The sequence below is a fragment of the Pseudorasbora parva genome, chromosome 19 (assembly GCF_024679245.1).
Source record: "Pseudorasbora parva isolate DD20220531a chromosome 19, ASM2467924v1, whole genome shotgun sequence".
Lineage (NCBI taxonomy): Eukaryota > Metazoa > Chordata > Actinopteri > Cypriniformes > Gobionidae > Pseudorasbora > Pseudorasbora parva.
Window position 1 is genome coordinate 34,765,448 of NC_090190.1, and position 14,239 is coordinate 34,779,686.

The 14,239-nt window shown below is 36.7% G+C and overlaps 2 protein-coding genes across 3 annotated transcripts; both read right to left on the reverse strand.

The window, feature by feature from the left end:
* Positions 1–919: 919 nt before the first annotated feature.
* hsd17b8 (hydroxysteroid (17-beta) dehydrogenase 8) lies at positions 920–8,259 on the reverse strand. 2 transcript variants are annotated; one of them, XM_067425489.1, is made up of 9 exons: positions 8,122–8,259; positions 7,506–7,708; positions 7,294–7,410; positions 4,579–4,674; positions 4,376–4,461; positions 3,649–3,733; positions 3,393–3,435; positions 2,104–2,175; positions 920–1,969 (listed from the first exon to the last, which is right to left on the reverse strand). In XM_067425489.1, exons 1-9 carry the CDS (start codon positions 8,165–8,167, stop codon positions 1,950–1,952), a joined length of 768 nt encoding a protein of 255 aa, XP_067281590.1. In that variant the 5' UTR covers positions 8,168–8,259; the 3' UTR covers positions 920–1,949. The 2 variants fall into 2 exon arrangements, with proteins under 2 accessions (XP_067281590.1, XP_067281589.1); XM_067425488.1 differs by having other exon boundaries at positions 925–1,969; positions 2,104–2,178.
* A 2,390-nt stretch (positions 8,260–10,649) lies between these two features.
* On the reverse strand, positions 10,650–13,871 carry LOC137048061 (SLA class II histocompatibility antigen, DQ haplotype D beta chain-like). The gene is made up of 5 exons (XM_067426048.1): positions 13,728–13,871; positions 13,202–13,471; positions 12,779–13,060; positions 10,884–11,000; positions 10,650–10,793 (listed from the first exon to the last, which is right to left on the reverse strand). Exons 1-5 carry the CDS (start codon positions 13,846–13,848, stop codon positions 10,768–10,770), a joined length of 816 nt encoding a protein of 271 aa, XP_067282149.1. The 5' UTR covers positions 13,849–13,871; the 3' UTR covers positions 10,650–10,767.
* Positions 13,872–14,239: the final 368 nt, after the last annotated feature.

A 14,239-nucleotide genomic window follows, 5' to 3' on the forward strand; every position in this document is an offset into this window, starting at 1 on the left:
ATTTGAATTTACATGTAAGAAGTGGGACACATAGATTCATACACACACACATGAACACATGCACACAGACACATTGTTGTGAAACAAAGTTGCACACAGAGTATACGCCCAGGGAAAAACACTCCCAGCAACGGATGGACAACACGAGGAGAAGAGAGCCATTCTCGCAGGAGAGAAGAGATTGACAAATATTCTGTCAAGTAACAGAAGATGTGTTCAAGCAGATACTGCTGGCCTAAAGCGGATGACCCTCCCGTTTCGGCCCCCTCTCTCCTACAGCTCCCCTCCCCACTGTTTCTCTTCCGAGACGTTCCACTCTTCCTACCTCCATGCCTGATCAATCCTTTTTTTTAGTCCTGTGCAGAGCTCCGCCCCTCCCTCACCTTATAGAATAGAATGCAGGTGCAAAATTTAAACTGAGGAACGGAAGCTGAGCATGAAAATTCCATTAGACGGTAAGATTAGAACACGTTTCTGTGCTGTCATAAAATCACGTACTGAATGACTTGGGCCATATGAAATCAAAGCCATTAACAGTGTAAAATTGTAATGAATCTGATAATGTTGTACATTTATTATAGTGATAAAACCTGTAAGAATTTGATTTTTTAGACATGCTGCCAACTTACCAGTCCAGTATTTATGGTGAAGTTAAGCTGAGGATTGTTTCACTACAGGGGCCTTTTACAAATTCGCATTTTATCTGACAATCTGCACACAATTGACCCACAGCATTCAGTATTGATGACAAACCAATCTGTTTGTCACCTTTGACCTTTCGTGTGAACAGTGTTCAGGCTGGAATTGTGCATTAGAACCATTTGTACAGAAATATTTTATTGTATTTATTTTGTGAAACAAACAGGTGCTCACAAGAAAATGACCAACACTTGCAGTACAAAATGTGGTATTCATCTGTAATTATTTCCTGTAGTTTTTTCATCAATCTATTAAATATGTAAATTAAACCCCAGAAAGCAAATCTGCCTTCTCTGTATGATATATACACTTGCTTGTGATCAGTTCTTGGTGATAATATTGCATTGTTTCAATGCATTTCAGTCACAAATAGAGGTCTAGGAGAGTTTAGTGCAGGGGAAGACAACAAACAATGACGGAACTGTCTCGAGATTCAGACAGCAGTGGAGAAGGGACAGGAAGAGGGAAGGAAACTGACGGTGGTTTGTTTTTTATGTATATTTTTTGTTTCTTTTTTTAAAACATGGAGAGGGGAATGAAATGCTATAAAAATATTTGTGAATTAAAAGTTGTTTGTGTGGTTTTCTCACAAAGACAATACCGCTAGGATTGTTTTTGCCAGCGAAAAAGACAAACATCTGTCTTTAAAAAAAAATATGGTGCTAAAACTTGTTTTATGTAAGTACTTCAAAATCTGTTTGTGTAATATATAATCTATTTAAAGAGCTGTTGGACTCCTTTGTTGTTCTTTTCCCGTTTGTTTCCTGTTGTCATGGTCACATGGTGCTTTTTGCTAATATTTGATCTGCCTCATTCTTCTGAGCCAAACTCCCATTTTCACCTCAACAACTTCCCAGCACAAGTCTTCTCATGTCTTAGTGTAACCTTATGTAATCTGGCGACTTTCCTTCAAACACCTATAAAAAAAAAAACATCTAAACGCTCCGTTTTGTTTTCGCTCTATTAATCTGGGTTTTGAACTGTTAACTGTTTTCACTCTTTGACGATGTTGTTTGGTCCAAACATTCCCATTAAACCACACATCAACACATTTCCTCCTGTGTCAACTTAATTGTTTTTAAAAGTGGCTTCAGTGTTACATTTTCACACTTTAATTGTATAAATATAGAATTTTCATTTCTTGCATTGTACACAATATGTTTTTACAGCAATTACATTTATACAAGGACAATTTGTCAGAGATAAAGGCACTGTGTTGGTGAACAATTTAGAGGCTTTTAAAATTGTTTTCAGCCAATGAAGAGTCCACCTGTATTGATTAAAGAGAAAAGTCCAAGTGAATTCAAAACAAATTGACAACAGCATATTTCCTAAACAAAATCATACAAGCTTTCTGTCGTTTTTCTGCTGATATGCTGTTCAGCAAGAGATCAAGCTTCTTACCAGCAACTTCAATGCTGACTCCAGTAATATATCGACTGTCATCAGAAGCCAGAAAGGCACATGCATCAGCGACTTCTGCAGAGACAAGCAAGAGTAAGAGAGAATTATATCCAAATATATTTATACACTATATTGCCAAAAGTATTAGGACACCCCTCCAAATAATTGGCCATGGCCACAGGTGAATGAAATCAAGCAACTAGGTGAAATGTTCTCACTACTAAATATTAAACGCTTAACAGTTGGTGGTATTATAATAAAGTGGAATCAATTGGGAAAAACAGCAACTCAGCCACAAAATGGTAGGCCATGTAAAATCACAGAGCGGGGTCAGCGCATGCTGAGGCGCACAGTGCACAGAGGTCGCCAGCTTTCTGTCAATAGCTACAGACCTCCAAACTTTGTGTGGCCTTCAGAGTATTTAAAAAAGTGTGTAGAGAGCTTCATGGAACGGATTTCCATGGCTGAGCAGCTCATCCCAGCCTTACATCCCCAAGTGCAATGCAAAGGTGTAAAACACGCTGCCCATGAACTCTAGACCAGTGGAGACGTGTTCTCTGAAGTGATGAATCATGCTTCTCTGTCTGGCAATCTGATGGATGAGTCTGGGTTTGGCGGTTGCCAGGAGAACAATACTTGCCTGACTGCATTGTGCCAAGTGTAAATTTTGGTGTAAAATTGTAGTGTGGGGTTGTTTTTCAGAGGTTGGGCTTGGCCCCTTAGTTCCAGTAAAAGGAACTCTTAATGCTTCAGCATACCAAGACATTTTGTACAATTTCATGGTCCCAACTTTGTGGAAACAGTTTGAGGATGGCCTCTTCCTGTTTCCACATGACTGCTCACCGGTGCACAAAGCCAAGTCCTTAAATACATGGATGAGTGAGTTTGGTGTGGAGGAACTTGACTGGTAATCACAGAGTCTTGACCTCAACCCGTTAAAACACCTTTGGGATGAATTCGAGCGGAGACTGTGAGCCAGACCTTCTCATCCAACATCAGTGTCTGACCTCATGGTCACAAATACCCTTCTAAAATTCCAATAAACACACTCCTAAACCTTGTGGAAAGCCTTGTTTTAATTACAAAGGTTGGGCCAACTTCATATTAAACCCTTTGGATTGAGAATGGGATGTCATTAAAGTGCATGTGCATGTAAAGGCAGGCGTCCCAAAACTTTTGGCAATATAGTGTCTATGCATGATCATTCAAACCAATTAGAAGAACCCTTTTGGTATCATACTCACAAGTGCATTCATGTAAATGTTTATGAATACTGTAAAAATACTTACCAGCAGGCTCTCCCATCCTTCCCATTGGAATGATGGAAGTGAGCTGCACACAATAACAAAAAGAGTACTTAAAGTTTAATGAGGCAAGAGGTCTATAAAAATGAAATAAAAATGTAATAAATATAATAAAAAATGTAAGATCATTCAGTAAAGTTCAAATCATGTCGTATCTAAGAAAGAACTCTAAATGACTTGTTCATATGCACAAATAATCAGCTCATTTTATTAATCTAAAGACAGAAATACTCTTCCTTACTTTACTGATGACTTTCTCTGGTACTTTATCTGTCATGGGTGTAGTGATGAACCCTGGCAGGACACAGTTGCAGCGAATACCGAATCTAAAAGGAACAAAACTTTTTTTTATATTAATTGTTTAAAAAACAGAACATACAGAGACATGAGCTGCATCCGAAAGCTTAAAAATGCATCAAGGCATGTCCAAATCTAATGCTAGCTTCCTGTACTTCCTGTCTCCTTAAAGACCTTCATCTGGGCAATTTCTGAAGGCAGTATAGAATTTTTTGCTGCCTTTCATATCCCACAATCCTGTGCTTTCCATTCTGTGACTATTGAACTATAAAAGATGGCGTCTGAAAGTTGCAGTTGGTGAGCTTGTGTGTAAACGTAATTTTTTTGCGTTACTATTTGTAGTAATTAAATATTGATTTAGTTATCACCAAAGCTCTCTTTATTTTGCTGTAGATTATTAAACTGAAGCCTGTCTGAAATCAGTTTCATGAAGTACCTTTGAAAGGTACCTTAGGTACCTAAAGCTGCCTACAAAGTCATTGCCTGATAAGGCAGCGTGGCAACAAGTTAGCTGCCTTATGATCGCTCTTCATAAAAAGCTCAACCATTTCCACGTTTACAGCCCATTACTAACACATAAGTAGCACCACACACCCTAAAGCAAAACAGAAAAGGAGTTGAAAACTGCAGGTCAGTAAATATGTTCCAGTCATAGTAAAATGCTCACATACCTGCTGAGCTCTTTGGCCGCGGTTCGAGTGAGTCCCTCCACTCCTGCTTTAGAAGCAGAGTAGTTCACCTGGCCAATATTCCCAACCTACAGCCAAAGAAAGAGACACTTAAGAAACCATATGATCAGAAAACGTTAAATGTCCACTGTAATAAAACTGTGAGTGTACTACAGCATGATAGTGCTATACTGTAAATGCTTGACCTTGCCCACTATACTGCCCACAGTGATGATGGAGCCCTTCGCAGCTCCGGCAGAAACTAAAGCCTTAGAGACGGCCTGAGTCAGAAGGAAAGTACCCTGAAAGAGATCACGAATACAGAACATCAGACACAGACTTACACAATTACATTCAGAGACACTATGGAGAAGGAGACAACAATAATGGGAAAAATAAACTATATATGCACACACTACCATTTAAAAGTTTGAGGTTAGTAAGAATTGTTTAATAAAGAAATTAATACTTTCATTCAGCAATCATTAATTGATCAAAAGTGGCAGAAAAACATGTGTATGCAGAATTATTAGGCACGTTGGTTTTCTGAGCATTTTTTTCCCCCAGGTACAATTTACCCTAATTAATCTTAATAACAACTATTCATTTAGTATTTAATATTTAATAAGTGCTATACAAGGCTGGAAATTAAAAACGCCTTTTATTCAGGTGTGAAGAATTAGGCAGGTTTTCTTTTACAGAAAAAAATGAGCCAAAAGAGATTTAAATCAGACTGAAAAGTCAAAAATTATTAAATGCTCATGAGAAGGATACAGTACTAATGCAATACTTGAAATTGCAGTTAAGACATGACCATTAGACTGTGAAATGTTCATTGGGTCAGCAGGGTCAGACAAAAACAGGAGAAGAAAAGACACATATTAACTGCAAATAAAGAATTAAGGTGAAGAATTAAAGTGTGAAACATCAGAAACCCTTTCGTCTCCAGCGCCAACATTCTCCAGAACTGCAACCTGGAATCTCCAGAAGTGAAGGTGTCAGGATCTCAGAGACTAAAGTTAGGTAAAGAATCCTAAAAAATGACCTCCACTTAATAAGAATCACAAGCTGAAGTGTTGTAAAATACATGAAGACTGGTTTTGTATAGGCTTTATAGACCGACAGGTTGAGAGTGAATCTTGAAGGACCAGCACACCTGAATATAAGGCGTTTTTCATTTCCAGCCTTCATGAACAATTATATATCACTTATTAAAATCAACGTGCCTAATAATTCTGCATACATTGTAATGCAAAAAAAAAAAAAAAAGCGACCTTGGTGAGCATAAGTGCATTATTTTTCAAAACAAACAAACAAATACTTACTGTCCCCAAACTTCTGAATAGTAGATCACACACACACACACACACACACACACACACACACACACACACACACACACACACACACACACACACCAGAAAATAATTGACAAGACCAAAATTTCACTTAAATCTTTCTGCAGGTCACAATGTTTTGCACATTGTTACACAAAGATTGTAATAAAGACACTTACCGTCCTTTTATAAAAATAAAAATAATGAAATATGCAAAACTTTGCTTTACTTTTGGCAAGAGAAAGTCAAAGTTTTCCCCAATCATCTTTTCTCTGTTGTTTTAAATGACTGTATTTAATTACAGGGTCATTATTACAGTTTTTTGTTACAGACACTTAACCCCAGCCTCTGAACCAAATTCTCAATGACCTAAACTCATTTATTGAATAATTCACTCTTTCTTCAAAACCTTAAACAAGTGCAGGTATTTTAGACACCATTTGCAAATCTTGCGCATTCTTTAAGTAAAACTCATTCTAAAAAACATTCTCTAAACACACTCACTCACTAAAACACAACGCACTGTGATGCACTTGTGTTGCAGAACTGTAAACGCAAGCAGCAAAAGTCAAACACAACTAAAACATTGTTGTCATTGTTTACACACACTGACTCAAAAATTCTTCACACTTGTTTCTATGATGTGATCAAACCAACCGAATGAAATATAAGCCAGTTCAGAGTGCACTGAATGTTGATACCAAAAAGAGATGGAAACAATCTGAGTGGGAGAGGAGGATGAGGATGAGGAAGAGCAAGGTGTGGATAGTTGTCAAAGCAGGATCCGGCAAACTAGAGGGTTTTTCCCTTAGCCTGGCAAGTCCTCAGGCCAGACCAGACACAAACACATCATGCTGAGGCAGAATGAACCTCTCATTGACTTTGATTGTGCAGATTTGCTCTTTTAGTTTTTTACCTTCTGGGCTTTTGCATTTGGACTACTGTATTTTTACAGTGTGCAAGTGTAACAGAGGCCAGCCAGTAGTAGTTGCTGTGCGAGTAAACCTCACTCCTCTGACCTCAAGAGACGCTCTAGCGACTGACGCTAGAGGTTGCGGCCTTTAGCCTCCTCGTTAAAGCGTCCAACTCTCATGCCGGCAAACCCGGGTTCGAGTCCCGGATCCGAACAGAAGGGGTTACACAAGTTCTGAATACATACATTCAATAAAATACAATATTCAATACAATGCAATATACTATACTTACATTTCATACAGTATACCATATATTCACCTTACTTAGTTACGACTACTATACTTCTTTACGTAACTGCACATTTTGTTTACTGCATATAACGCACATTTTTTCTGTAACTGCATGCTTTGGATGCTGTGTGCTCCATTTTCTGGTGTAATGTTCAATGTAGTGTTTATATATTGACTGGTATGATCTAAAGGCATTGTGTGATTTTGAGTAAAGCTTTAATGGTTTTGAGCCGACTGTTTGATTTTGCCAGAGGAGCTGGGGCCAGGGTCTTTATAAATGTAGTTTGAAGATTTAGTTTTGTGATTAATGTTATGAGAAAATGAGTGAAGGTCTTAGCAAATGTGAAAAACTATAAACACTACCGTTAGATTGTAGTACCTTGAGATTGACTTCAATGACTTTGTCAAAATCATCTTCTTCCATCTTGAGAAGGAATTCATCTTGCGTGATTCCGGCTGCATTCACACACACAGAGGCCGGCTGGAAGTAACGGCACTTTAAGAAAATAAGATAAAACTTCATGAGTTCTGGTTTATTATTCAACCTCTCCAGGAGAGCCCATGAACGGCACAGACTCACGTCTGTCATACCTGTATACTTGTCACTAGTTTCTCCACACTGTCCTTTAATGACACATCCACCCCAAGGGCCATGTGCTCCTGACCTTTGTGATCACGTGACAGGAGTTCCAAGGTCTGATTGGCTGATTCCTCATTGCGGTCACCCACTACTACAGAAGCACCTTCATTGGCGAATCTCTGACACACGGCCCTGCCGATGCCACTGCCACCTCCTGAAACAAAACAACACGACTGCTTTATTAATCTTATCAATATATCTCTGATACATACTTCCAATACATTTCCTAAAACTTGAAACAAAATGGCACATGCCCTAAATATAATGTTACAATGCAACATTTAGTCTGACTTATTAATGGTTAAACACAAAAGCTAAATGCATGTTATGTATTCTGTTCGATAAATACTGAAAACAATATTGTAACTGTAGCTTTTAATGTTGCATTTCTGCAGACTCAATCTAAAGTTTAAATAAATCTAAACATAAACAAAGGTGTTTTCACGAGCACTGGACGTGAACGCTATCTGTGTGACTTGTATAATAAAAGTGTCAACTATAAAATGGTATTATGACTTAAGTGATACAAAAGGGCCATTAAGACAAATGAAATGTTTAAACTCTCACCCGTCACTAATGTCAACCTGGATATGAGACGAGAGGACGCCGCCATGACAGTCAACTGTGTGCCGAAGTACCTAATGATGTCCACTAGAGAGCAATAAATCTCCACTAATATATTTGTTCATGCTTCTCTGTCACGACCTCTTGACTTTCACATTAATGAGGGTCAACACAATTTGCACAGATAGTCTTCTTAAATAATCTATGAATAATTATTGAATGAAATAAAATGTGTTCTCCCACATTTATGTCGGTAAAACCATTGCTCTTGCAGAATGTTGAAGCAGCTGCTGTTGGCAAACTCCTGGTCACCTAAAAGGAGCACCAGTAGGCTATAAATGACGACACGAACATGAATGGAAAATGAATTATTAGATAATTTTACACTTTTGTCCTCATGAGCTCCGCATAGGCTATTTTAGATATAATTTACTGCTGTTGTCGACAAATAAATTGTCCAGCATATATTTCACGAGGTAGCTAAATGTTGATTGTGTTATTCATAGCCTATTCTCTAAACTAATTAATTTGACAAATTTAAGAGAACTGAAAGAAATCAAATAATTGTGAATTGCATTGCATTGACATTTTTTAATGAAGTAAACTTAACAAGGACTATTTTTGAGTGGAAGTTAGCCTACTGTCGATTGGAGAGAGAAAGTGATAATGTGCTTGGTAATTAAAGATACAATTTTTATTTTTTGTACATAAAAAGATAGATTTAAGAAACTAAGTATACTATTCTAGTATACTCTTAAATGCTCCATACAGTGACTGACCAGAAGAGGGCAGAAGTGTACAACTGGGGGGAAATGACTCGCTGCAATAGTGTTCAAAATACAAGCCATCTTTGTTTTATTGTGAAAAGAATAGACCAGCATTTAAAAAATTAACACACACACAAACGCACACACACAGAGTTGTGTTTTTGTGAAATGTGGGGACTTTTCATAGGCGTAATGGATTTTACACTGTACAAACTGTACGTTCTGTCCTGCCCCTGCCCCTAAACCTACCCATCACAGGAAAGATGCTGCATTTGTACATTTTCAACAAAAACAAAAAACAAAAACATAAATAAGTATTTTTATAAATCCATTTATATTGTGGGGACCGCTGGCTGGTGATGTCTGGTTATATTACATTGTGTAATATAAACAAGTACGCACAAACAAACACACACACATTTGAATACTTTTATTTGGATCTGATAGACATTGGATAACAAGATCCAAATACTCTGGGAAGAGTCAATGACAAGGTGACAGGTCTACAGTTCACAGCTCACACACTTCTACAAGGCCTTCCATTTATAATACTTTACACATTAAAGATAAACAAAATATCTCCGTCTCCATATCTGCATGCTCCCTATGGTGGCTGAAAAGGAGCAAAATCGTGCAAGCCTTTTTGCCTCCTTTTTTTTTTGCAGCCCCCCCAACTGCATCCCTCTGCCCACATTCTTATGGACATGGCCCAAACACCAGAGTTATTAATGTACAAAGATCTCCCAGTCTGTGAATGAGTTCTACCAGTGGTTGATATTTCAATAGTTTTGAATAGTAACAAGTGTCCATATACAGGTCAAAACAGCAGCCTACCTTAAAGATACATACATACTTCATAACCTCTTTTTACAATTACAATGTCAGGAGTATTGGAAATGTTTTTTTAAATAGTCACTGTCAGATGTATTCTGATGAAACCAGTTAAACTGTACCGTGCTATGATTGTAAATCTTACTCTCATGTCCATAGTTTATCTTAAGTCCTTTGCGACCAGATCAACCAGACGGTCATGTCTGGCCACATAAAGTCCTTTGTAATTGTGGCATCCATTTCAAATATGAGCAACACACACAGGCTATACAGGTAAGCTATGCGATGGAATGAGAATAAGAGAGGTATGATAGGGATTTTGATTTTAATAAAGTTGAATTATTTTATTATATATATATATATATATATATATATATATATATATATATATATATATATATATATATATATATATATATATATATATTACATTTATTTACAATTTATAATATTTTAAGTTATACTTTTTAATAATTTATTTGTATTAGCATATTTATTTTGAACATAGCCTAATACAATTTCTATTTTCTACATATTTTGCTTTCTTTTTCAACTGTATAAACTACAAAAAGCTTTATTTTTCGTTAATTGAAAAGGTTTGTTCCTAGGTCAAATACTTAGGAGAAACATAAAGAGCTTTAACACAAAGGGTCTTCTGGGTTCAGGAGTGATAATGACTGAATAAGCTCCACTGCACCTGCTCTGAAACACAAACCTCCCTCCGCTGAGCGTCCGGGGAAATAAACAGAACAATAACGACGGTCCCTGGCGGCTGTCGGAGTAAATGCAGTCAGAGTGCTTTCTTTCTGCAGCTTTTCTACCCTAATGATATCATTCACCACCAGATGATTACAAATAAAACTGTACATCAATGAGCCTGAGGCAATAGGTAAGTCAAAAATATTATGAATTCTTTATTAAAATTAGCGATAATCTACAACAACATATAGAGAATCAAACATGTATACACATCAACATAAAAGCAGAGTTTATTTTCATCAATGGTTCAACCCTTAGGCCTACATCACAATCATTTCGAAGAAAATGGTTCTCAATTGAGGGGAAGGGAAGAAAAACCTGGGGAAAGACAAGAAAAGTGTTTACATAGTTTCTTCTTTGCTGGATTGTAACATTATTATTTCAGGACTGGTAGTGGTAGACGTTTACCTCTGTGGTTTCGTTTGTAGTAGAAGTATGCAGCAAAGAGAGCCACAGTAAGGCCGATAAGGGAAAAAACGCAACCCACAGCTAATTTTGCGATTCTGGTATCGAGAGACGTCGAGTCTGAGCATGAGAAAAGACCAGAGAATGACATGACAGACAGAAATAACCTATTTTAAGAGTTTACATGCAAATCAATAAACCAACAATACAAGAAAAACATCTAAACATCATGACATTGAAATGCATGCGCATTGTGGATATTTCTACAGTAATTCCAGCATGACTTTAGTGCAACAGGAACAACTTCATGCAGCAACATTTGTATTTGTGAGAGGAAAAAAGAAAATTTGGACCAGACAACATTTAGTGGGTCATGGACTAAATGCCTCGTCACTTTTAGTGACATTTATTACACTATTTATATAGCCTACTATTATTCAGTCTTCGGGAAAGTTACTTTTAACAATGATGCATTACAATATTGTGCTACTCCATAATAAAAGTAACTAATTGTGTTAGTTACTTTTATGGAAAGTAATGCTTTACATTACTTTAGCGTTATTTTTTTCTCACCTGGGCTTGGCTTATTTTGTTTTGTTTTTTAAATAACATCAATAAAAAAAGTTCTATTTTTGTCAAATGTAAAGTCCCACACAGAAGTGAAATGGATACGCCTCAGGCTGAAAGAAATGCAAATTCACACCTGTACAGTAGAGGCCGCAATTTATATTGTGTAATTTAACATTTAATTATTACAGGTTTGCATAATATTCTATTTTTATTCATTTTGAGTAATACTGAATTTGCAAGTGAGATGAGTAAATGCCTGCTTACATTTATTCTAGAACTACAATAACCATCATGTTCACACACACACACACACACACACACACACACACACACACACACACACACACACACACACACACACACACACACACACACACACACACACACAACATCTCTGCACTTACAATTTCTCTCAGCATGAGGACAGGAGAGCAGTCAGTCAAATAATGGAAAAACAAAGTAACTTGCATTACTTAAGTACTTAACTCAAGTTACTTGTCATGCGTTACTCCTGACATCGATTATAGTGTTTTATTAATCATTTTAAAGTTATTTTTTATTTTTATTTTCAGTTTTAGTTTCATTTTAGTAAAGACAAAAAAGTCTGGGGTGCTCAGGGAGTTCAGTCAGATGTTTGGAGGTGCCCGTTGGGGTCGGGAATTTAAATGAATGTAGAAAACAGGAAATCCAAGGCACTCTTCTTCAAAAAAATTAAAAAGTCTTTATTTTACTAGTTATATCATAATAGACAAATTTAAAAGACATGGAATAAAGCAACCCACCCGTAGCGGCACAGACAGCTTTCTTCAGGGTGTGCTTCCCAGACAAACAACTTCCCCTTCTCTGTATGCTAACACCAGAGTGGCATGGTAAATTATACAAAAAAAAAATATAATTGTGAAGCGCTTTTCTCATTTTTATTCATTCCTATTTTTATTTTTATTTTATTTTTATTTTATTTTTAAAGTTTACTGTTCAAGTTTTAGTTTAAGATATTTATTTATTCCAGTGTGTAATTTAATTCAATGGAAGAATATAAAATTAAATTAAATTAAATTAAATTAAATTAAATTAAATTAAATTAAATTAAATTAAATTATATTATATTATATTTTATTATATTATATTTCAACTTTATGAAAAATGTGATTTTAACGTTAATAACCCCGGTCAGTTGTTCTGCATGAATCAGAGCTGAGAAGTTGATTGATTGTGGCAGTGTGCTGTCCTTTTGTTCGTGGATCGTCAGGGGATCACCACCGAATACCACTGGTAAATTCCACAAATTTTCTAAAAAATTATTAATATAGCTCACCATCTTAACTCACCCCACTGAACAATGAGAGGTTTCTCCAGACTACTGTGCTCCACTTGGCAGCTCACTCTGTCTCCTTTGTGGAGCACCAGATCCAGGTACGAATGCATCTGGTAGCTCCAGTCACCGTTATCCATGAATTCAGTGGAGATCACATCATCTGTGACCTTCAATCCGTCCAATAGCCAGGTCATATTAATGGCCTGTGGGTAAAAATTGTATGCATGGCAGACCAGGGTGGTCAGCTGACCGTAATGAGCCTTCTCAGTGGAACGTACGGTAACAATGGGCGGCACTGTTGCAAAGACAATAAGATGAACACTAAACATAACCGCTTCAGACTCTCCCAACATTGCTTTCATTTCCTCAAAATGCCATTATTTGGCTCAAATGAAAATGTGGAATATGAAAGATGAAAGAAAAATACATTGTTTACCTGTTCTCGTTGTGCTGTTGACATAAAATCTTGCATTAGCTTTACAAAGTGTCTCCAGCTCTTCCTTCCGCTGTTTCATCTTCCAGCTCTGATTATTGAAATGCTCAGCACTTCTGATCCCAAACTCATCATAACCAACATATTTCCCCAGCCTTGAGTCATAAGTGCACAGAAGCTTCTGGTTGAAGACCAGCTTTATTATGTAAACCATGTCAGACAAATCCTCTTTGCTATATTCACATTCGTCAATATCCTGGAACACGTAAACATCTGAAGGGAACAAAGTTATTCAAATAAAAGTCACTATATGCCAGGTAAGATACATAGGATTCAAGAGCTACATCCTGCACATATTCAGTAATGAGGTATTTTGTTTTTCTGCTTCGAGGTTCTTGGAAAGATCAAACGTGGACTTAAAATGATCAAATGGTTCTGAGCATGTGATTAGTTACCGTGAAATGGCGAGACTGGCCCTACAAGTCAGTCCTGTCTTCATATATCAGTAATTTCAGGGAATTGAACTCACCTTTAGATGAGACACAACAAAACACAAAGCCCACTAGGACACGTCTGAATGTGTTCATCTCAGTCTTCTTCCAGTGTAGAAGCTGTGCTGTTCGAGGAGGGTGTCTAAATACTGAAAGCATTAATTTGTTTCACTGCTCATGAATACTTCCTCATAATTTAGTATCAGTCATCCATGGGACCCGGATCAAAGAAGTACTCCAGGCCTGTAAAACACGCCTTCAACTTTTTTTTCTTTTTTTTTTGTTTTGTTGTCTTAATCCAAATATATTTCAGTGTAAAGGAAATCTAAAGATCTTCTAAAATATTATTTTACACATCATCTACACAATATATTAAGGAGCATTTCATAATAATAATAGATTTAATTTATAAACAATTTTCATTCGGAAGAATCTCAAAATGCAACAATGGAAAAGGGAAAAAAAACAAAATGAATAAAAAGTAAAAATATAGAATAATAAAAGCAATCAACACATAAAAGCCTTTCTGAACAGAAAAGTCTTCAGTTCT